Source organism: Rhynchophorus ferrugineus, unplaced genomic scaffold (assembly GCF_030347505.1).
Source record: "Rhynchophorus ferrugineus isolate W39M unplaced genomic scaffold, kcgeb_rfMv2 rfM3, whole genome shotgun sequence".
NCBI classification, from domain to species: Eukaryota; Metazoa; Arthropoda; class Insecta; order Coleoptera; family Curculionidae; genus Rhynchophorus; species Rhynchophorus ferrugineus.
The window spans coordinates 53234772-53259410 of NW_027472582.1; the positions used below are offsets into that span (position 1 = coordinate 53234772).

The 24639-nt window shown below is 30.2% G+C and overlaps 1 protein-coding gene across 4 annotated transcripts in view; it reads left to right on the top strand.

Annotated features, from left to right (window-relative positions):
• The window catches only part of LOC143193589 (uncharacterized), a 397105-nt gene that overhangs the window by 228913 nt on the left and 143553 nt on the right, over positions 1-24639 (top strand). For all 4 annotated transcript variants that reach the window (XM_076399903.1, XM_076399905.1, XM_076399904.1 and 1 more), the window contains one exon: positions 5364-5597. In XM_076399903.1, coding sequence (XP_076256018.1) covers positions 5364-5597 — 234 coding nt within the window. The remainder of the gene's footprint in view (positions 1-5363; positions 5598-24639) is intronic.

Below are 24639 nucleotides of genomic sequence, written 5' to 3' on the forward strand. Positions count from 1 at the left end.
TTTTGCTTTGCCCATCATCCAGATGGGATGTACAATACAAAGTACAATAAAGGTGTAGAGTCTAGTTGGTCCCTGTTAGTATGGAATGTAAATTATATAAAGGGCATCCTCTTCACAATTTCCTAAAGGCGAATGAAATGAAAAAAATTAACATATGATGAGCGCTTTAAATGGTTTAGCAAACATATTAGGGGAAGCATGTATATTCATGAAACCATGAGCTATTTTTTTTTTCTTTAATGAAATTAATCGCCTCAAAATAATTTCTAAGTTTTTAATTGATGGTAATTTAACAAATCTGTTCTTACTAGGGCAATGAAATTTAAGCACTATTATTATTATTGTTTAAATCCTGAATCGCTTTCCTAATTTGAATCAGAATTCCTAGTATAGTGAACTTCGGTAAATCCTCTCTTAAAAGGTTCGCAATCAGTAGTTGTTGTTTTAGTGAGTTGCAACCATCAAGTATATCGCCGTTTGCTTAGCTTCTTGCGGAAGGGGATTAATTTCTAAAATTAAAAAATTAATATTTCATATTTTATATGATTTTTAGTATGAGTAAACTCACCCCAACTTATAACAACAAAACACGCTGTAACGATCATACATTTCTATCATACTTAACTCTAGTCAGTTTCGGATTTTTAACATTAATCAACCATTTTTAAAGACAACTAAATACTTTTTCGAAGGAAAACGATTATGTATTTCTTTACTATCTATGCATCCGGGTACACGACACTGTCTATATCGAGTATTTACTTTACTTATTCTACTATCGACTTACTTAATGATCTAATAACTTAATCTCTAAACATTATAAAAATCTGAACGCATTGTTCGTTGCGTTAGGCACACTGAAAATAACGCCACGAAGTGAACCAATCAGATCACGTCGCGGCTCTTAGCATAGCGATTAAAACAAGTATTAAGTTAAAAGACATCTGGATGTTGGATGTCGCAAAAATATTTCCCCATAATTTCATAAAATTAAATCTCTATTTCTCTGTGGCTATAGTATGACTTCATTGAAGAAGGACAGTACACATATTAAGAAAACCCAAAATTGTTTTTCTCCAAGATTACAATAGTGCTTAGCAACTTTGTATATTGCTAACGAAGAAAATGAATCACCGCTTGTAATTTCTGTCCAAAGTCCCACCCCATATCGACAAAATATCTCAAAGGGCTAGAACGAATTCGTGCCATTTTCAAGGTATTCACAACGTCACGCGATACCGCCATCCCTTATTAAACGAGGTTACCGTAAAAGTCCCAGCCTCAAGACCGCTCGAACGCGAGCACATATAATTAGAAAATAGACGTGATAGCGCATTAAACCTGTTTGCAAAAGCGATATTACAACATCATACAAACGTGTTTAATTAACTTCAGAACGGGTGTTATGGATGTCGGATGGATTATTCTGTAGACAGCTTAAGTTTACATACTTTACAAAATTAAATTATTTCCATAAAATATCTGACTTTCGCTTAGAATCAAAGTATTATTAGTACTTCATTCGATCGAACATAGACCCACTTGTAGTACGTATGTTTTCATCCCTTCTTAATGTAAAACATTTTCGTACAATATTCAAAACTGTTCATAAAAAATAATAGAATATTGGGTTTCTGAATTTAAATATTGACTAAAGAGGTTCTGTTAGAATAATATTCAGAAAATCTGTCGACACTAGAAATTGTAGCGAAGTCACAGCTTAGATATTTAATAAGAATTTTTTGAAATTTAATTACATAGTATAAGCAATATTTTGGCTGATGTTTCGGAATTTCAGAAAAATGTATGTACATACAGCATTTATTAAAAACAGAATAGAAACACATTCAAAGGCTACTTTAAAGTAGATTGAAGGTTAACATTCAATCGTATCTTAACAGGTCAATGTCCGTAACAGGAAAAGTCCCCGGCCTGACACATAGATGGCGCTACTAGAATTAAATCCATATGTTTTTTAGTTAGCCCTAACTCTCAAAAGATGCGTATCTAAATTTGACAGCTGTCGGATCATTAGGTTTTGAATTATAGCATTTTGAATAAAGCAACTTTTGTTATTGTGAAAAAAATGGATAAAATGGAATTTCGCATGTTGATAAAATATTGAATTTTGAAGGGAAAAACTACAGTTGAAGCAAAAACCTGGCTTGGTGCCGAGTTTCCGGATACCACCCCAGGAAAATCAACCATCAAAAATAGGTATGCTTAGTTTAGACGTGATGAAATGAGCACCGAAGACGGTGAACACAGTGGGAACCCAAAAGAGTTTGTTACCGCCGAAAACATTAATAAAAATCCACAAAATGATTTTGAATGATCGTGAATTGAAATTTAATGAAATAGCAGACACTCAACTGAACTGAAAGGTATCAACTGAAGGTGTACATCAAATCATTCACGAATATTTGGGTATGAGAAAGCTCTGTGCAAAGCGGTGCCGCGATATGTGAGCTTACTTTTGACCAAAAACAACGACGAGTTCATGATTCAGAGCAGTGTTTAAAGTTGGTCAAGCGTAATAAACCCGAGTTTTTGTGTGGATATGTCACAATGGCTGAAACATTACTCAATAATTTCACTCCGAAGTCCAATGGACAATCATCCGAGTGGACTGCACGCGAAGAACCCGCTCCAAAGCTTGGTAAAATGCGTCATATAGCGTTATGGGCCAATTAAAGGACTAAATCGCCGAAAAACGACCGCCTTTGAAGAAAAAGAAAGTGCTGCTTCACCAAGGCAATGCACCGTGTCCCAAGTCAGTGAAAACGGTGGCAAAAATCCGTGAATTGGGATTTGAGTTGCTTCCTCATCCGCCGTATTCCCCAGATCTAGCCCCCAGCGACTATTTCCTGTTTTCAGATCTCAAAAGAATGCTCGCTGGGAAGAAATGTTCGTCGAATGAAGAAATGATCGCCGAAACTGAGGCCTATTTTGAAGCAACGGACAAATCGTACTAAAAAAAATGGTATCGAAAAGTTGGAGGGCCGATATAATGATTGTATTGTTAAAGGGTGCTTTAAGGGAATTATTAGTATAAAAAACTAATTTTGACAAAAAAATGTGTTTTACTCTGGTAGGCCGGGAACTTTTCAATTGACCAGTTAAATAATTCGAGCAATACAGATTCCAACAAAATCACTGATAGACCATTGGTTTAAATTCATTAAATTATTTATTGTAAAAGAGTAAAGGTTAAAAGAGTATCATATCATTCTACTGATATGATATAAATTAAGAAAATGTTAACTACTAAGCTATAAAATTAAATTTTGACAATCCTTTCAAGAATCATTTTGCAAATTCAAATTTAAAATTACAATTAAGTTATTAACACACAAATTAATAAAATGATAAAAATTAAAAAACCCTTAACTAAATTTTAACCTTTTAAACAATAAAATGCACACTCATCTAGTACTATGTCTTTTTTGAGAGATTTAAGCATAACAGGTTAATTCAAATTATACCTAAGATCACTTAAATTATCTACAATACTGAAAATATTCCTTTTTAAAATGTTTTTTATAAATTCACGCTTCTAACATCTACTTTATGGAACTATATTTTATATTATTTCATATTTAAGAAAATAGGGTTTCGCAGGCATGTACATGGTCTTGTATTCATGTCATTCTTTCGAATGACTATTCTAATTTCTAATGACTGCCGCCTGGCAAGTGACCAATTTAAAGACCACCCTAGGGGACTTCTGATGTGAATGTGATGATTTTGTTTGTTAGCAGCGTTAGGGGAACCGTCCTACCACATAAACCGCTGCGGCTACCGAGCCAGTCTTTAATGAAGTTTAAGCTATTTTTATTACTTATATATGGTCATCTGACATATTTCATAAATTTGAAAAAAATACCATAGGTACAAACGATGTGTTATAAAGGCGATGGCCATATAATACATATTCTCTAGAAGAAATACTGATAATTTGTTTTTATCACGCAACATCGGAGATTATTACTGATTCTAAAGGTTGTAGGAAAATGAAAAAAAAAAGACTTTCTGTGACTACGTCGCAAACAGCAACGAAAAATTATTTCGGACATTAAGTCATTCTACAGCAGCACTGAAAATAAAAAAATGCAAAGACAAATAACAAACGGAACAATACTATATATTTATTACTCTAAAATAACCTGGAATACATACGTTTCCAGGAAGGAAACATTTTACCTTTAAAAATAGGTTATTGTAAAAAAGAATGTTTACTGATCCAAAGAATTTACGATATTGAATCATGATTTCATTAGTCAAACATTGGTATCAAAAACAGAGAAATCTTTATGTGCAGAACAGTTAATATAAGGCCCATTAATAGTACGTACATAAGTTGTGAAACGGAAAATGTTTTTATAAACAGAAAAATTGTCAATTTACATTAAAAGAACTGTTTTACTTAACGGAAAGAAGATGTACCTGGTTGAAGAGCAATACAAAACGACATTGAAGGTAAAAATAAGTAGAAATCATTCCGACGTCGATTTTTAGTTATCTTACTTGTAATACCATTCGTGACAGATGGAAACCCCTCAGATCACAGCACAGTCCTTAGTTAGTGCAGTAGATGAACTTCCTCTTTGTTACGAAGAAGATATTGATCTAATAATTGTGTGATACTAGGAAGATATAATGATATGCTTATTAAAATTAAAATATTGAATTGACCAGATGAGGCGTTTAAAAAGACACAGAACGAGAACAGATGATATAATGTATGAGTGATTCTGAAATATTATCGATATGAAAACAAAAACTGGTTAAAATAAAGAAAAATCCAAAATAATAAGTGCAAATTTATAAACAATACCGAAATTGAATTTTAGCCAACAGTATCCTAAGGAAGCAGAAATTTCCTGACGAGTTGGAAAATAATTTCGTTCGTTACCGAGCGAATTTTCTCGCCTCGGACACCTCGGAATGCTCTCGACAATTTTCCATCGTTCCAATAGAATTAGGTACCGTCATTAGAAAAAGTATGCGCTTTAATCCTATCTTGAAACTGTTAAAGTGAGATGCAGTCGGAGTTTATTTCCTATTTAAAAATAAACTCGAAACAAAATCATTTTGTTTTACGCTACGAATGTTATTAACTGTTAATTTATATCGGGAGTTACTTCGTTATTATTTTATGTATAAAATAAAAAATAAAATAACGTATAATCAATTACATTTTATTAAACATATAAAAAATAATAAATTGCACAATAAATTTAATAAAAGACAAGAATAATGAATGATTATGACCTTATATGATCTGTTGAGATATATGACAATCAAATTAATACATTTGATATTAATCAAAGAAAAACTAATATATTTTCTCTTTATTTCAGGTGCGTTCTATGAGTCTAAATCATCTGGACTCACTGGAAATGCGCCAAGCCGTTATATCAACCAGTGAAGTACCATTGAAGGATTCGAAATCAGAACCGGACTGTACTAGACCCCTACAGCCACCCCCTCCCTCGCCCATTATCACCACAAACGCCAAAGGGACATCAGCGTCTTCCGTGACGCATACGGAAAGTCATTCTGCAGCGAGAAAACACATGTTGAGCAGATCACAGGTAAATATAGTTTATACTGTTTTTTTTTTAACTTTTTTATTATTTTACTAATATATCCTCCAATCCCTTATTGTGTTTCATAATATCATATGTTTATTTATTATAGTTCCAAAACTCTTAATTAAAATTCGAAAATTTTAGTATCAAAGCAAATTAACCTAATAATCATATATTGAGTTATGATGTATTACACATCATCCAGTAAATCTAGAAGAAATAATAACAAATTTTCTTTTAGAATTATCGTCACTTTATAAAACTAAAAAACTATGAAGGGGTCGAAAAAAACAATATTAACTTACTTTAAAAAAATATTTTATTTAAAGGAGAAAAGAGGAGACTGTTTAAACAGCAATAGAAAACGACACTGCGAGTTACTCTCATAGAGTAAATATAGAGGTTTTACTTAAATAGGCGAAACCGAGCAAATATTTTGCATGGTCCATTCAATGGCGGCTCTGAGACTACTTTTTTGATTGATTGATTTGAATTGGCCTACGAAGGCATTTGATTGGTTCATTTCTATAATGCGATTGTTTTAATTTATTGCTTACGACACCATTTTTGTGAGTCTGATATAAAGTGCAGTCAGCATTCTTGTGTCTTAAATATAATCACTATTATTCGATTTTAATATATCTTCATTCTCAAAAGTGTTGTGTATCCATTGTATGTGCGGAATTAAAACCATACGTAGTTTTCCTTGGAAGAAACATCCCAAGTTAGCAAGATTAAAGATGTGTGTGACTTGGCTTTTACCTGGTACGTATACAATAATTTATATAAAAAATCTGTGTTCATATATATTATTATTTACAGGAACACAACGAAGAAATCATAAACATATTATCCACGTTTTGGATCTAAAATGTGTCCAAATGAGGAAATGGTAAAATTACATTGAAGATAAATGTAATTATACTAAATGAAAAGTTTTTATTACCGTTTAAAAAGTGGTTTGCAAGGGCCATCAATTTAAAACTTAATTGTTTTGAAGGGGTTCATTTACTTGAAATAAATATATATTGGTCAAGATACTTATAATTAATATTTTGGCTTAAGGCTCCTTTACCGAGACAAATTTTTCAACAAGGATGTTAAAATACATTAATACAAAATAGTATAATACAATTTGCAAACCAACAAGGTGAGCTTGATTTTATAAACAAGAGATTATCATGTTTGTTTTATTATATTGTTAACAGAGGCCCTAAGCCGTCTGTTTAACTCGCCGATTTTACCATAATAAGAGCACAGTAATTTTGAAATATATCATATGTTTTAATTTTTTCTTGCTGTTCTTTAAAGTATTACTTTTTGGTATGTTTTCTCCATTCTGACGTATATCATACGATTTAACTGTTTTAATTATCCATTCCATAATTTGCGCAATAAAATAAATTATAATAACTTGCCTCAATACATTTTTGTGTTGAAGAAGTAGGTAAAATATTAACAGACACAGACTTTCAGCTGTGCTGCTTTGCTTTCAGTATGAGAGAACAAAAAGATAGTAGACTTTAATACATCTTATTTGAATTGATAGCTCTAAAAAAATATAAAAAAGGGAAAAAGATCTATAGATAATTTTGATTATGTTTCCCACGCGATATGTTATGTTTTCTATTAGATTGCAGCCATTTTTAAATCCACATTTAATTATTTTTTATTTATGTACATTATACTATATTCTTATGTTTTAGCTTTTTGATATTATATAATATTTGTATTTATACAGAATTTTATATTAATAAATGGTTTTGAAAAATTACACTTTGGTTTTATTTAAAAATTAATTGGTCAGTAGAAAGTACCGTCAGAGGTTAGTCACGTGATACGCATGAAATCGTCGACTAATGAAATGCTAGTAATTTAAACTAACCAATGAAATTCAGCGAAATGACGTTCTCAGTGCCTTCCTGCTGAGACCACGCAAAACAATATTGAAATTATTTATATTAAGTTAACACCATATATTACTCTATGGTTGCTGTGGCTATTAGAGAATAGGATACTGTAAACTGAAGATAATTTCAGTTTAGCAAATGCGCATTTTCATTTATTTCAATTAATATTCTGAGTGAAGAGGCGCTCTAGAGGTAAACTCTACGCAAGCGCATATACCTTGTTTTGTAACTGGTATTTAAAATTTTACTCTAATATATTTTTCTTTCTGTATCGCTCCCCAACTGAGAAATTAAGCCCTATGAAATTAAAAAATAATCAAACATGTTACAATAGTAAAGGAAATGCTGGGAACTAATTTAAAGACTAAATATTGTAACATGAAAATTATCATTCATTTTTTATGAAATATTTTAAATTAAATGCTAATCAAAATGTATATTTTAATAATTGTGTGTTGTAATTTTGTTTACTGAGTAAATAAAAACTGGGAACTATTTGAAAATATAAACTCATGTTCTGGTAAAACATTTTATTACAAATCTTTAAAACGGAGTGAAAAAGACCATATTTATATAGAGATTATATTAATATTATATTCTATGTATATATATAAATATAAATATATCTATATAAAGACATAATATTGAAACATTTTTAAACAAAGTCCATAAACTAACATAAAGCCTTGATATTATTTAATATTATTTATCTAATATTATTTACGAAAAGTCCAGAAATCATATTTCTAAATGTAATTCGTCTATCTTAGCAAAATTATCTTGCACACCCTCATAATTTTCACCTGAAAGAAGTCACCATTATATATACATCATTATTTTTACAAACCAATAATTTATTTACGTATGCTCTTTTATAAAAATATATTCTTTTTTTTTCCTTGTTTGTTTCTCTCCACCTTCAGAGTAGTAGTCATTAGATCGTTACGGTATCATTGATGATTAATGTTATATGTTTTGTTTATTCGGTTCAGGTCAACTCCTACTGGTAAATTTGATCTTTTCAAAGTGTCGTTGTCCACTACTTTCGCATTCTGGAAAATCCTATCTAAATATTTTCGATTTTTCTAATTTAACTTTCTTTTTTAACTAGCAACTTCCCCTATAAAAGAAACATTAAATTGTTGCTAAAATATATCATGATTGAATTATAGACATTTTTATCAGTTAGCGCAATTTCTGCTAGTATTTTTGATGGGCAAACCCCAGTAATGAATCGACTACTGAACTGATTATCTTTTAATTGACGTATTGTACCATTACTAACCTACAAAAATGGATGGTTAATTACAACAAAATGTGTATAAAAGTTAGAATTACCTTTAATATTACTTCTAGTACAATTGTATATTATTTCTCTCATACCCTTGGCAACGTTTTTATTTCAAACAAAAGAATAATTGTCTTCTTTGCTTCTTGTTATCGTTCTGAAATCTGTAGCTATATCGGGGTGAAATGTTGGCATATGTTGAGACTTCTACTTGATGTCCAAAATATTTTGTTACAAGTTTGGCGCTTAATATTCTCACTATAAACAAAATTGAGGCTGTTTGGATATTTTAACATTATAAAACTTAACCTTACATTCCGTAATTATCTTTGTTCTTCCATATTTTAAAACCAATATATGTTACAATACTAAGAATAACACAACAATTTATTTTTTATTGTTATAAACTTGTTAATGCAACACAAAATATTAATACAATCATTTTTTTAGAGAACAAACCAGCTCCCCTCTCACTCCTTCACCATTCATATAGACTTAAAACATACGGCCGCGATAATCAGAAGCGTATTACATAACACCTGCCTCCTAAACAATAAAGACCACAGGCATGTATGTGGTTGTTATTCCGCCTGGGCAGAATATAATTGTTATAAAAATGTTTGAGCATCGAAATACTACTGTTTCTACCTAAATGTCTATGATATCCCTCTATGGAGTTATTTTCCAAGCTTTTGTAATACCAGATTCCAATAGTCTACGTTTAAGAATAATTGCTGTACGATTTTCAATTCAACGTCAACTTGTCTTGTTAACTGATTGTAACTATCTTGATAATTAGTTTGGTTTCGATTAATTGAATAAATTCAAAAGAGAACAGCCTTATGATCTCCCCGTAATCCTACCGACTACTATAGTGTGAAAGGGTGAAAAGGTTTAGAAAACAATATATCTCAATTTACTTTGAAAAAATAATTGTTTTAAAATGTTTAACGGGAAGAAGAGGGAACTGGTTCAGTGGCCATATAAAGCGACACTACGGGTTCTTATCTATTTAAAAAAATACCAACCAATGTTATCACTATATTATTAGCAATTATAACGATTTTATAAATTCGTAGAGCAATTTGCTTTTGGTCACTTTTAACAGCTTTCACCGGCTGCACATCCCTCAATTGACAATCTCATTTTATTAGTGCATGCAGTAGTGTATCCATGTTTGATCAGGTGTGATTGGTTTGCTGTGCCAACTCCTGTACAACTTTTGATCTACTTTGAACAAATACCAAACCCACTTAAGCAACACTAAATCCATTTTAATTTGCAAACTAATGGTAGAAATATCATACTGCAGCATATTCAATTTGAAGATTAGTATAATACTATCCAAAAATCGTCTGGTCTATTTGTCATCAATCATGAGTGATCCGTGTAGATATAAAGAGAAACAACATCCGTTCTCTTTAGGTAAATATAACATTGCAGCTGAAATCGGCGTTGCCAACTTGTGGGGGATACCCCAATCTGCGAAGAATCTCATATTTTATGGAAAGTTGGAAAGAAAATGCGGGGATTTTGATCATCGTAAATATAATATTCGACAATCAGGGTCGGAGCAGTTCTTTAAGAGCTCCAAGTACCTAAATAATTATTTCAAAACATTTTAGCAATAACGAAACATTTTTAGGTTATTTATGTATATCGCACTACTCTTCATATTTCAACACTCTCCATGTATATCATATACTTGATTCAAATGCCATATGCGAATTTACCATTTTATTAATAATGGTATTTAATTATAACAATAATATAGTATATTGCAACTTAATTAATTTAATAGCAACAAAGGAAGGTGTCAAATAATTCCGCGGCAGTGTCAATTTTATTATCAGAAAAAGTGTAACATTATAATTCGTAACATTACACTGTCACTGTGTTCAAATTCTAAAAAAAAATTAAAAATAAATATTATTTAAATTACTAATATCAAATCATTTATTATAAATGTTGACTAAAGTATCGACCAAAGTTTTGACAAACCTACATAGTATTTGAGATAGTAAAATTATGTTAATTATCATAATATTTAAATTATCCACTTCTACTTGTTCATTTCACTTCCATTTATATTATACATTGACGAAAAATTAACTTTGTGCAATTTTTTAAAAATGCAGTGCTACTAGAATAAATGTCTTACAAGTACGATATATGGCAGTAGTTTACAAAGTATATCCTATTTCTCTATATACATAACGGCTATTTTTCTTTAAATTCTCACGTAAATGTAATATATAGCCATCTCCTCGAATAGTTTCGTTCAGTTTGATCAACTTTTAACAAACTATACCGAACTAATCCCCGCAAATATGAGGATATATAGATATTTTGCAACGATGTTGATGTATTATATAAGCGAACTTCCCCTGATATTTTGCGTTTAAGGTTTCTATCGTTGACACCGTTTCTCTTTTTCTTTAATGAAAAGAGTCTATTCCACTTTTACTTGCATTTACATTTCATTTAAACACATAATGAGTACTAAACAAAATAAAACTCAAAAATACAGCTCCAATATAAGATTTCGAAAACAAAAACCTAATGGGCGCCAATAAAAGGACAATAAGAGGCAAAAATTATGTTATTATCGATCATGTGAAAAATATTTGAAAAAGTTTATTGAACATTGACGACATTTCAAATAATAACGATAAAACACTTTAGAGTAAACCTTTTTCATTGTTCTCGTTATTAAGCAATAAAAAATAAAATTATCCCAATTTATTCGTTATACTAACAAAGACATAACCGTTAAGAGTGAGCCAATGATGCCATTTCTCCAACTAAAAGCAATACCATGAAAATAACCCTCTAAGGTGATGGAATTTAGTGCGAGAGTCCGCTATGTGCCTCCGGGGAAAACTGGCGAAAATGCGTTGAGTTTTCTTAACCAGAAAACTAATTTTAAAGATACGGTCCTCGGTTTTAATCGCACGGCTTAGCGTAATTTATTAAATGCCTTACGGGAGGCGCTCGTGGTGCAATTTCAAAACAATTTGGCGACGTGGTCCAGGAAAATTATTATCTGTTGAGTTCTTGGTACTGAAACTACGCGATCGTCCCTCTTTAAAATACCACATGCATTAACCTAATTGCATAAAATTCTGTATACATATATCATACATACATATATCTACAAGACGCATATGCATATATATTAGTTTGCTTCTAAGGGTCTTTTAAATTCGACTCATATTTAAATGATTTCGTCATTCCTGGCTCTATAACTTATAAGTTTGTTACATCATACAGTATTACTACACCGATAATTGGTCTTATAATAACTGCAAAGTTGAACATTTTATGTACATTGGTTGCTTAGAGCTCTATTAGTTTACACTTTTTGATACACTTTTGTTTTCGATGATAAAATTTAATGCTTTGTTAAAAATTATTCCCCCAAGATCTTTATACAATATGTAAGTACTTGCATGTAATGTGATCATTTTTCGCTTCAAAAAGGTTTTTGTCGAGTAAAATTGGTACAATATACATTAATCAAAATACTTCCATAATTTCTACAACTTTTTTCTTTCTGGCATGGCGACTCCGAGTTAAAAGAACAATGTTGGTTTGGCAGTGGCCTAATAATCTATCCATTTTCGCACTTATTCATCATTTTTAAAACGCCTACCCAGTCATTCTGTATCAATCGATAAAAAGTAGTAATCAGAAGGAGCGACAAAAATGTTCACTAGAGCTGCAACAATGTTCCTTTCAGAACTGTTACAGCATCTGGCCCAGCACTGTCGTACAAAAGAATTATTTTGACTCTATTGCTCGCTATTGTTAGTTTTTACTGAACCAATATGCCCTTCAATGCATTCATTTAACAAAGCTGGACATCTTCAGCAACAGTTTTTTACTCTTCACCACAGCAATACTTTAGGGTCATGCATATTGCGCTTCAGTGTCGGTTATTAATATCAAAGAATTTCACTTCATTATCTTCAAACTTTTAATCATTCAGGCATGTTTTTGACATTAAAATAATGTCCTTTAATCCGTTGAAACCAAAACCGACAATCGATATATGATGGAATAGCTTCACCCTAACTTTCTAAAATAGTTTCATGGACTTAAATGTCGAAAATTAAATTGTAAATATTCCATGATTAACATCTATATAGACTGAATAAAGCATTAATACTAAAAGGAAAATTGTAATTGTATGTAGAAAAATGTCAAAATCATTTAATTTAACAGTTGAAAGCTATATTTTCATCAATATTCCAGGTATCGATATCAAAATATTGCAAGCACCTAATGTTTTGATCAGTCCAGGGGTTTAATTCTAATATTTATGGATATCGCACTACTCTTCATATTTCAACACTCTCCATGTATATCATATGCTTGATTCAAATGCCATATTTGAATGCTATATAATGCTATTGTTCATTTGTATGCGATTTTATCATTTTATTAATAATGGTATTTAATTATAACAATAATATAATACATTGCAACTTAATTACTTTAATAGCAACAAAGGAAGGTGCCAAATAATTCCGCGGCAGTGTAAATTTTATCAAACAAAATCCTTGTAAAAGTATTAGAAAAAGTGTAACATTATAATTCGTAACATTACACTGTATTTCAAATTGAAGAAAAAATTAAAAATAAATATTATTTAAACGGCTGGACTAAAGTATCGACCAAAGTTTTGACGAACCTACATAGTACTTGAGATAGTAAAATTATGTTAATTATCAGAATATTTAAATTATCCACTTCTACTTGTTTATTTCACTTCCATTTATATTATACATTGACGAAAAATTAACTTTGTGCAATTTTTTAAGAATGCAGTGCTACTAGAATAAATGTTTTACAAATACGATCTATGGCGGTAGTTTACACAGTATATCCTATTTCTCTATATACATAACGGCTATTTTTCTTTAAATTCTCACGTAAATGTATTATATAGCCATCTCCTCGAATAGTTTCGTACTGTTTGATCAACATAACAAACTATACCCAACTAATCCCCGCAAATATGAAAACCGACAATCGATATATGATGGAATAGCTTTACCATAACTTTCTAAAAGAGTTTCATGGACTTGAATGTCGAAAATTAAATTGTAAATATTCCATAAAATAAATAAAGCATTAATACTAAAAGGAAAATTGTAATTGTATGTAGAAAAATGTGAAAATCATTTAATTTAACAGTTGAAATCTTTACATTTTCATCAATATCCCAAGTATCGATATCAAAATATTGCAAGCACCTGATGTTTTGATCAGTCCAGGGGTTTATTTCTAATACATAGGAATGTTGCATTTACGAATATTTTTGAGATTATAGCTTAATATATGAATTTTATGAATTTTACGTAATGACTCTGAAGACTCCCCCACTTTTTTTTACCTTTCACATTCCCTTAACAGAAAATCGTCTTACGTAATAAATGACCAGCTGTTATTTTTATACATATCCGATTTCCTAGAATTGTTTAAAATAAATTCAGAGGCTTTATTTAGACTAGAAAGGAATATGTTTAGGCCTTTTCATTATTTTTGTTCATATTATTTATCACTCACTCTTTTTATTAGCACTTTCCTAAGAGTATAAGAAGCAACGCTTTAAAATTTATGAAAACGAGAAAAAGGCTAAAATAACTTTGTCGATTTACAACTGTTATTTTATATAGACACTATTTTGCTTTCTATAATAATATAAATTGTCAAATTTAACTTTACCGATAATTACCTGACCAATTACAAAATGATAATAATGTTTAATTATATATTTATTGCTTACATAATATAGCGTTTTTTTGCTTTGGATTGGTAACATATACAAGAATGTTATGCTTGAGATTAGATTTGAATTGTCATTTAGACATTTTATTTCGCCATTTTATACCCGAATGCACCATTAAATGTTAACAAAATAAAATGTTCAGCTACATAACTTTTGTTTAGTTATTATAACAGTTAGGCTTTATTTTAAATCTCAGATATATTTATGCAGCATTCAACTCTTTTACTCCACAATTTCTTTATATATCAGTCGGATACCGAGAAAGAAACATTTCTCTCCCCCACAATGACCCCATAAACCACATTCATTAATCCCACTAAAGTCTCCGCTCTGAAATATTTCCATCTTGAAAAAACAAAGAAAAGTATTCCTCCTCGCGAACCCGAAAAAAATAAGGGACACGCCTTTTAATTTGTTAATTTTGAAGGTTCATTTGTCGTCGCCAACGGTAGAATGAATTTAATCCTCCTTGGAAATTTCTTACAGTGTCAGGAAATAGCTCTTAATCTATTACAGCGGATTTCTTCCGTCTAATTTTATGAAACTACAGGACGCCGATTGTAATCTGAGATGTTAACTTCTCTATTATGATTTAATTTTGTTACTTTTTGGTAATAATATAAATAAAACTAAAATTCATTAGCAATTATCAATGATTATTATTGATAGAATATAATAGGGAATTTAAAAAACAATGTGCCTAAGATGTTTACAAACACCTAAATTGGAACATCCATTTTTTTCGATACTTTCTACCAAACCTGGCATTTAAATACCTTCCAGCTTTTGTAATAGATTTCGTATATTATAAGTATGTAATGTTCTTTTGTAAAGTTCAAAATTACACAAGTAACGTTCCGCTAAAATAACAACGTTATAGACTTATTATTTTTTGAAAATGTCGGGTTTTGTCCTGAAAACATATACTTGCAACACGCATTGCTTTCTGTGTAGAAGTGGACTAAAAATATATGAGGACGCCGAATTTCAGGAGGTACTGGATGAAGGCCTAACATAAACTCAAAAAGAATTGGCAGAAAAGTTGAATGTGATCCAAGTCGTAAATTGTGAACAATTACAAGCAATGGCGGTATTTTCATCTACTGGGTATATTGTCGGTCAGTATTTGATCACGTTTTGTTACCGCTACCTGGCCTCTGGCGTATTTGGGATATGGAAAAACCTTTATAATTGATCATTGGCTAGAAGAGAAGGTTATTGGCAAATGCAGTATACTTTGGGCGTAGGTATGATATATATGTCATCTTAAATAGCTCGAACCGAGGTGTTCTAATCCTCTTTCACTCTTTTACTCTTTTATTTAGGTTCGTTAGACTCAAAATTCGCGATAATTCGTGAGGTGAGGGTCGAGAAATCTAGGTATAATAACCCTGAAAGATCGCCTTGGTTCAAAATGAATTAAATAGTGTAACGTGTTTCATTAATTCACAAGAGAGTCTAGTTGAAATCGTCAGCTGTAGGCAACCAGGGCGCAGAGTGAATTAGCAACAATAAAAAATAAAAATATTTGATATGAGAGCTATGGAGGAAATGGCAGACGAAGAGAAAACTAGTTATAGTCTACTTTAGTTTTTCTTCATTAATAGGCCTATCGACTGCAAAGCCTCGCTTTGGTTGCAAAACCCTGCTATGTGTCTGGTGAAACCAAATTGGTGTCATATGCTATAAACTGCTGAAACCTAGAAAAACAGTTATTACTGATCCGTACCTACAACAAATGATCAATTTGAACCGTCCATTAATCGAAAACGTCTGAAACGTCTTGATAAAGTGATTTTGCAGCATGACAACGAGCCGTCTCGTACAACAAAACTAATCTATTCACTCACTTGGCTGAAATAATTTGGATGCGAAGTGCTAACACAACCGCCTTATTCTCCAGACCTGGCTATTTCCAGCTATCACCTTTTCGCATCGATGGTGACACGGACTTGCAGAGCAACACTTTGTCAATTTCACAGTTCAAATAGCTCGATGGATGGTTTAGTTCAAAGGATAAACATTTTGTTCTTTTGGAATGACATATATTAATTGAGTATGAGATGGGCAAAATATATAGAATCACCTGTATTTAATGTATTAAACTGTATTTAACTATCCGTTATAAACAACGCGTCTTCGGTAGTAAAACAAAATGGAAATTAAATATATATTCATCTGTTACTACTAATACTTGCGTCAATTAGAGTTGAATTTTGGATATGTGAAGCTATGTCAAAACATTATCTATATTAATAATATTTAATAACGACAGAAAATGTCGCAGAACATTGGTTTTAGGAAATGTAGGATAAAAGCGTATTTTTGGTAACTTTATATAAAGGAACAATAGTAATTTTTATGCTAATAGTAACGCTCACCTCACAATAAGTTTGGGAATTTCTAGCTAACCAGAGTGCATTCAAAATGACGCGCTATTATGAGGTTCAGATTCAGTGAATTAGGGTTAATAAACCTAAACTATATCCGTGCTCCCCAAAGGCATGCTATCGAACCTACCTTTTATAAAATGTAATAATAAAACTTACTTTCTGCAGGAAAGAGAGTTTTATTATTAAGGATTAATAGGAGTTTGATTTCTCGGGCCTCTTTTAATCTATTCGTTTCACTTTCATTTATATTGCATAAAATTTTAAAATTATCGGTCCATTAAAATGTGCTATGGATCTAAAACTATTTAAAACGGAAATTCTATTCGTTAATTTTCAATATGGCCATTTTTATAATACATGTTATAACATATAACCCTAAAGTAAATCTTCTTATTACTAATCACACAAATAATTGTATATTCTATTTCTGGACGCAAATGTCAACCCTTTAATCTGCTCGTAAACATCTGGCATTGGTCCGCATTCCTCCCTGCATTTGAGGGTTTTGACTAATATTACTAGAAATATTTTCCGTTAACTATTAATTTGTCTTCGTTACTGTGGGCATTTTTGCGCCGTTCTCTTTTGTTCTCTAGGATAACTCTTAAGAATTCTAGAATTCCAAAAGGTTTATATTATATATAATTATCAATAATATTTTTAAAAGACGACATCATCTAGTCTACAATATCTAACAAATATAAAATATTTATTTTATGGGTTATTAGAAAAACACTACCATAAATATAATCAATGTATGACTGAATTTATTTAAGAAAAGGGTAAACTAACCGCGTTAGCCATTTAACGAAATCGATATTATACGTTATCAAAATCTGATGGAGCTTACAATAGGTCTCGGTGGAATGCCTTCCTTGTGTATCTTCGGGAGACCGTAGAGCTTTGGGCGCTTAGACAATTTTTTCTCCAGGAATAAGTTATATATCCTTGCTAAAGAAATGATAGTAGTCCAAAGTGTGCTCTGATGTAGTGTAAAACTAAAATTTATTTAGTAAATTATTAGATAATTTCAGATAATTTTAATATTAAACTCTATTCGTAAGTAAACACACAAGACGGCTATAAAATATTGCAGGCAGTAAATTCAATATTTTTCTAATAATACTGTTAAACAAATAAAACAAGTAGTTATGAAGAAAATGCAAATAGGGTCTCCTTAAATTTTTAATTTGATATGTATTGCAGTAAATTAAGATAAACAGTTAAACCTAAAAAGTAAATCGTGCATTTAGCAGCCAACAATTTCAATATATATGGTATATTGGATATATTTCGTAGTATTTCAAAACAAAGTAAACTTCATTTAAACTATATTCTTAATTTATTTTTTGCATTAATAGCATTTAAACATTTTAAGTTATTTATGTTTAAAAAAATTACTCACTTTTTATAATACACAAAATAATATACCTAAATAAACTAATGACAAAACAAATTATCAGTTATAGCCATACATTAATTACAAAGTGTATATTTGACATTACAAGTGATCATTATTCAGCATATTGAACGAGAATATTTTCAAATTGGTAGAATATTATTACAAATCATTATGGTACATATTCCAACCTTAAATGCAAACACATAGAAGTTGAACAGTTACCCCTCAAATTTATTCATTCTCACTTGGTAGAAAATCTAGGGGAAATGAGTACTCATTTGTCTGAGTACAAAAATGAATGAGAACTAAAATATCATTGTTTGAATAACCAAATTATTAATCAACAATAAAACCTTTGAATGCAATATAGTCACAATAAACCAGTAATTGATGCTCACATATATTTAATTTCATAACGTAACATGAGAAGCACAACTAATAAACCGGGAACAAGTCCACAGTGTAACACAGGTTCACAGTTAATAACTCAGTTAATGAAGTTATCCTTGAGTAACCTGGCTCTACTGAAAGTATGTTCATTATATTCTTATTATATGCTTCCATGTATTAGTAGATCAAGAAGTGAAGACTATGAGAAATTTGAGATCAGGAAGACAAGCTGATGTATTCACGAAGTAGTCAAGCTCTCTTTGGTATTTTAATATCGACATGTGTATATTAAAAATTAGACATTATTATAGTCATTTTCTTTTTTTTACAGATACTTTCTTTATAGTTCGATTTTCATAAATTTAAAATATATTCTTATACATTATATTTTTTCAGACATATTGACATATATTGGTGAATAATTGAAAGAATATTAATCAAATGGGTCATATATTTTAATTGTTACATAACATTACGCAATCTCTAATACATCAATTAATATCGACAAATGAAGCTTAATAATAATTACTTCGAATCGTATACTCACTTAAGGGAAAGGGAGAGGCAACGGTCAAGTATTAAGAAACGATATTAAGATAAAACGTAAATAGATTGTTCGATAATTGTCTTTTAAGGGAGGGATATCACGCATAGCAACCAATTCCTTTCTGTTAATTTTCTGAACTTGTCCGAATCATTTCGGCTACACATTTTTTGTTTCGACTTTCGAGGCGGTTCTAATCCATTATTTTGTCCGTTTTTATCGCATGTTTGCCTAGAACTTAGACATTTTCATTAAATTTGGTTATTTTTAGAGAAAAATAAGCCGTATGAAATTCACTACATTAGTTCAAATAATTGATAAAATCAAAAAACTAGAAAAATTCACTTATCTGAATGAAAATGGCCGAATAATAATTTCTAAAATATTAAATATTATTATTTTATATATAACATTTTTATTTTATTAATACTGATAGTAATTTATTTGCAGAGTATGACAATTTGTATTAACATAAATAGTAGCAATTTATTTCGTATAAAAAATAAACAACAAACCTAATTTTGGAAATATTGTGCATTGTTTTGTGCCATTTCATTTAGAGGATTTGATCCTGAATATCGAATCTTGGAGTAGAGCAGAGCTTTGGGATAAAATATGAAAAATCATAAAAATTGTTCATGAAATATCATGAAATTAATAGATTGGTTTACTAGTTTTAAGCAGTGTAGTGTTTACTTCTAGATACCTTTTTGTTTTTATTTTTCTTAATTTACTTTTTCTGATAAGACTTAATGTAGCCATTTTCATTTAATAATTAATATTAATTTAGTTTTTATAGAAGAATAACGTTTATTTCGAAAATTGTAACCATAATTAGTTATTTAGTTTAATAAAAATTAACGTATTTATTGATCTGGAAAGACTTCTTTAACTTGACTTTAACTTAACACATTTTGACTAATTTCTTTCCATGACATATCTCAAAAAATGTTACATGAAACCAAAAGGTTGGTTTGTTAGCTATAAATGCAATAAACAAAAATAGTCTCTTTGTTTTAAGATAGCTTTTGGTTTTGTTTGTTTAATTTCCTTTTTCTGATTAGATTTAATAGTCAGTAGTCATTTTCGTTTAATGACCAACATTAATTTAAATTTTGTAATCGAGACTATCTTTGATTTATAAATTTAATAGAAATATTAATAATTCAATGATAAGTTATTAATATCTATTTATAGATATTTCAGTATTCAAGTTTAAATTTGATTCTTAAACCAGGAAAAATACCAGGAGATGTGACCTCCTACCGGCCTATAAATTTATTACCGATAATCTCGAAAGTTTTCGAGAAATTATACATAAAAAAGCTTAACTATATAATAGAAAAAAGAAAAATTATTCCAGAACATCAGTTTGGCTTTCGCAATAAGCATGGGACTATAGAACAAGTGCATAGATTTGTAAACAAAACAAAAACTGACCTAAATGCCAAAAGATATTGTTCGGCTGCTTTTCTAGACATATCTCAGGCTTTTGAGAAAGTATGGCATACGGGCTTGCAGGTTAAACTAAAGAAACTTCTCCCTCCTCCGGACTATCAGTTATTAAAATCGTATCTCAGTGATAGACATTCTATTGTAAATCAAGGCGATGAACAACCGAATTAAATCCCATATATTCAAGAGTTCCGCAAGGTAGTGTACTGGGTCCAGTACTGTATCTTCTGTATACGGCCGATCTTAACACCACAAAATTAACTACTGTGGCAACATGCGCAGACGACACAGCTATATTGGCATCCCATGAAGATCCGGTAACAGCATCGATATATCTACACACCCACCTGGATCAAATACAATTATGGTTGAAGGCATGGCGCATTAAAGTCAATGAAATAAAATCTACCCATGTAACGTTTACCCTGCGTAGAAGAACATGTCCACCAGTGAAAATCAATCATCGTGAACTCCACCAAGCAGAGCAAGTTAAATATTTTAGTTTGTACTTAGATCGACGCCTAACCTGGAAGAAACACATGCTCTATAAACGAAAATAATTTCGTCTGAAATTATATCAAATGTACTGGCTCATCGGGCGCAAATCCAAGTTATCATTACATAACATGGTTTTGCTGTATGAGTCTATACTCAAGCCTATTTGGTTATATGGAATCCAACTAGGGGGTACCGCTAGCAGCTAATCTAATATATCCATCATACAACGGTTCCAAAATAAAGTGTTGCGTGCCATTATTAATGATCCGTACTATATTTCAAATAAAGTGATACAACGCGATATTCCTCTAGAACCTATAACGAGTGTAATTCAACATGTTTGTGTACTTCGTAAGTACTTTGAAAGAGTTTCGATGCATCCCAATGTACTCGTTAATCAGCTAAATATGCGACGTGATAGTGAAGGGCGTAGACTAAAACGTTTAACACCACCTGATCTGATTACCGGATATATATAAACTTTAGAACAATCTTTAAATAAGACTAATTAATTAAGATAATATTTTATACAGAAGATCGCTTAATGAAGTGATTTTCTACATGCCATGTGAATATAATATAGACATAAGAAATACTTATTGCCTATAGGGCCGATTGTGGAATCACAAAGAGTAAAAAAAAGTTTAAATTAATTCTTTTATACTGATTTTATGTTATGAACATTTAATTATCACTTCAATAAAAAGGTCAACCAATGTGTAATTAAATGTTAAAAGTTAAGCTTTTTATATCTTTTTATAATATGATTATATGTTTACAATTTCTTACAATTATCCTCTATGTGAATTTGCTAACATCAGCTTTCAAAATGTATGTAAGCCACAACGTCGGAATTAAAATCGTAGGTCAATATTCTGAAACTTTCCATCAAATCCTTCAATTCAACAAAGACCACGGATTCCTATTTTAAATAAAATTCTCAAAAAATTCAAAATCTGAAAATATAGTCATACAAATATAACCTCTTAAAAATATACATTATTTATGGTTTGAAGGAATACATAGATAGTCCAAATCACTGTTATATTTTCTTCTTAATCTGAACCTTCCTTTTCTATGAAACATATAAGAATATTATTTTGTTAGGTGTATTATTATATATAATATATGGTTGCGTTTTTAAATAACATTTTAATAATGTTTTCTATTAAATGATTTTTTTCGAAATGATATAAGGAGTCTGAACAATATGTGAAATGAGAATTAACACCATAAAATATAAACTTATTTTGTTTATTAAATGGTATCCAATTACAAGAGATTTAGATTTAATAAAGAAGTAATTTGAGTTAAATAGCCGTTTCATGAATAGCGTAATTTACAATTAACTATAAAAGCCGCTAATAAATAGCTTCTATAGTTAGCGGTAAAAGTTAAACGTGTATAAATCAACAGACATCATTTGTCAATGTTGAGAGAGAAAAAACTGACAAATACTAGCCTAAGTGGTATAAATTGCGTCAGAGCCTAAGTTTCAGTTATCGTTTTTCTTTTTACTAATGTATTTTTACTATTCCGGTAAAGCTATTAATTAGATTGATGGTCTTAGATAAACTTAGCTAATTTGTTGTTAAAACTATTTTTTTAATTTGTACAAATGATACAAGATACCATAAGAAACCGACAACGATCTGTTCAAAACAAAAACACAAAGACTCAAACATATAATCGATATTTATAATTTCAGTGTCAACAGCTAAAAATCTAAGTTTAAATATTTTATAAATAACAATAAAGCAACATTTTTCTTTTATCTAAGGATTATTATTTTTGAGTTTATACAGAAACTGGAAAGGAATTATGTATTCTTTACTTTATGAGCTGGAATAAGCTAAATACGGAATGGAATGAGTTAAAATAATAAATAAATAATACATTGAAACATATATTTAATAATCATGAGATTTTTTTCTTTATTACTGTGTACGATAATGTTATGTGTTGATGAACACACATTTTACCAAAACAACCACTTACAAGAGCTCCGCATTGTGTCACTCCACCCGTAAGTCTAGATAATGTCGTATTCGATCTGGTTAAATCGATCCCATATTTAAAATATTAAGTACGCCTTACTAAATACCAAAGAACATGTTCAATGTTTTTCAGATCACGAACGTATGACGCGTGGAAGATAAAGTACAAGGAGAATAAGTCAAAAAGTAAGCTGAAAATTTATCGCACACAATACAAGTTGGTTACTACATTATATGTTATACAAAATTGTCCTTAACAACATTTGTTGACGATAAGAATATTTCATAAAATCAGCATATGGTTTACAGTATTATTTTAAAGAAAGAACTCTTGAATATTTGAATAATTATTAATCAAATTTTGTTTGAAATAATACAAATAAAGTGTTTTTTATTACACTGTGGCTATCCTTTTCACCAACTAGTATATATTTAGCCTAGATTTACTAATTAAAACTGGATGGCGACCAATTCAGAAACCATTATCAGAGTACAAACGTAACCAGCTAGGTGTGTATCTGTCACCTGCGAATTCCAAACCAAGTGTTTTTGAGCAAGATTATTACTCTTAATAAATATAAATATATTCTGGAGACCTTAAAGGAAAAATAACATGATAAAACCATATTGCAAAATGATATAAAAGACTAAAGGATAAAATAGTTGAATAATATAGCTAAAATCAAGAATTAAACCATAAATACAGTTGTTATAGCGATTTTTCAAATATTACAATTTAGGAATGATATGTTTCCGCACTCAAGAGTGAATTTCTACAATTAGGAAATTAAAAAACCAGATAGGGAAAGCTCATAGCATGAGAATGTGTATAATTAATTGAGCAACCCTCCTTTTCTATTACTGCTGAAGTAATATTCATACAATTCTATAAAGTATTCTAAAACTTCTATGCGGCGTTCTCTGATTAGCTATTTGAAATTATGTTATTGATCATTTTATATATCATTTGTTTAAAAATGTTCGTGCTAATAAACGATAATAAATAAAATTATAATATCTATTAATCATATTAAGATAAATTAAGAACAGAAATTTTTTTTTTTTTAATTACATATATAGATGTTTTTTTTCAACTTTCCTCGCTTATATTATTTCGATAATATTTAACAATTTATTAAGCGTAATTAAACCTAGAGTAATGTGTTATCGACTCTATTTTGAGATATTGCGACATATCGGAAACCATTCTAAACTACGATAATTCGAGCACTATTTCTCATCTACATTTTTGTGGAATATACAAGAATGTTTGTACCTCGTTTAATATAGTTGCGGGAAGCAGCATCAACCTACCATAAGGTAGATTCATTTACCTATTAAATTCTATATCAGCTACTTGCAATATATTAA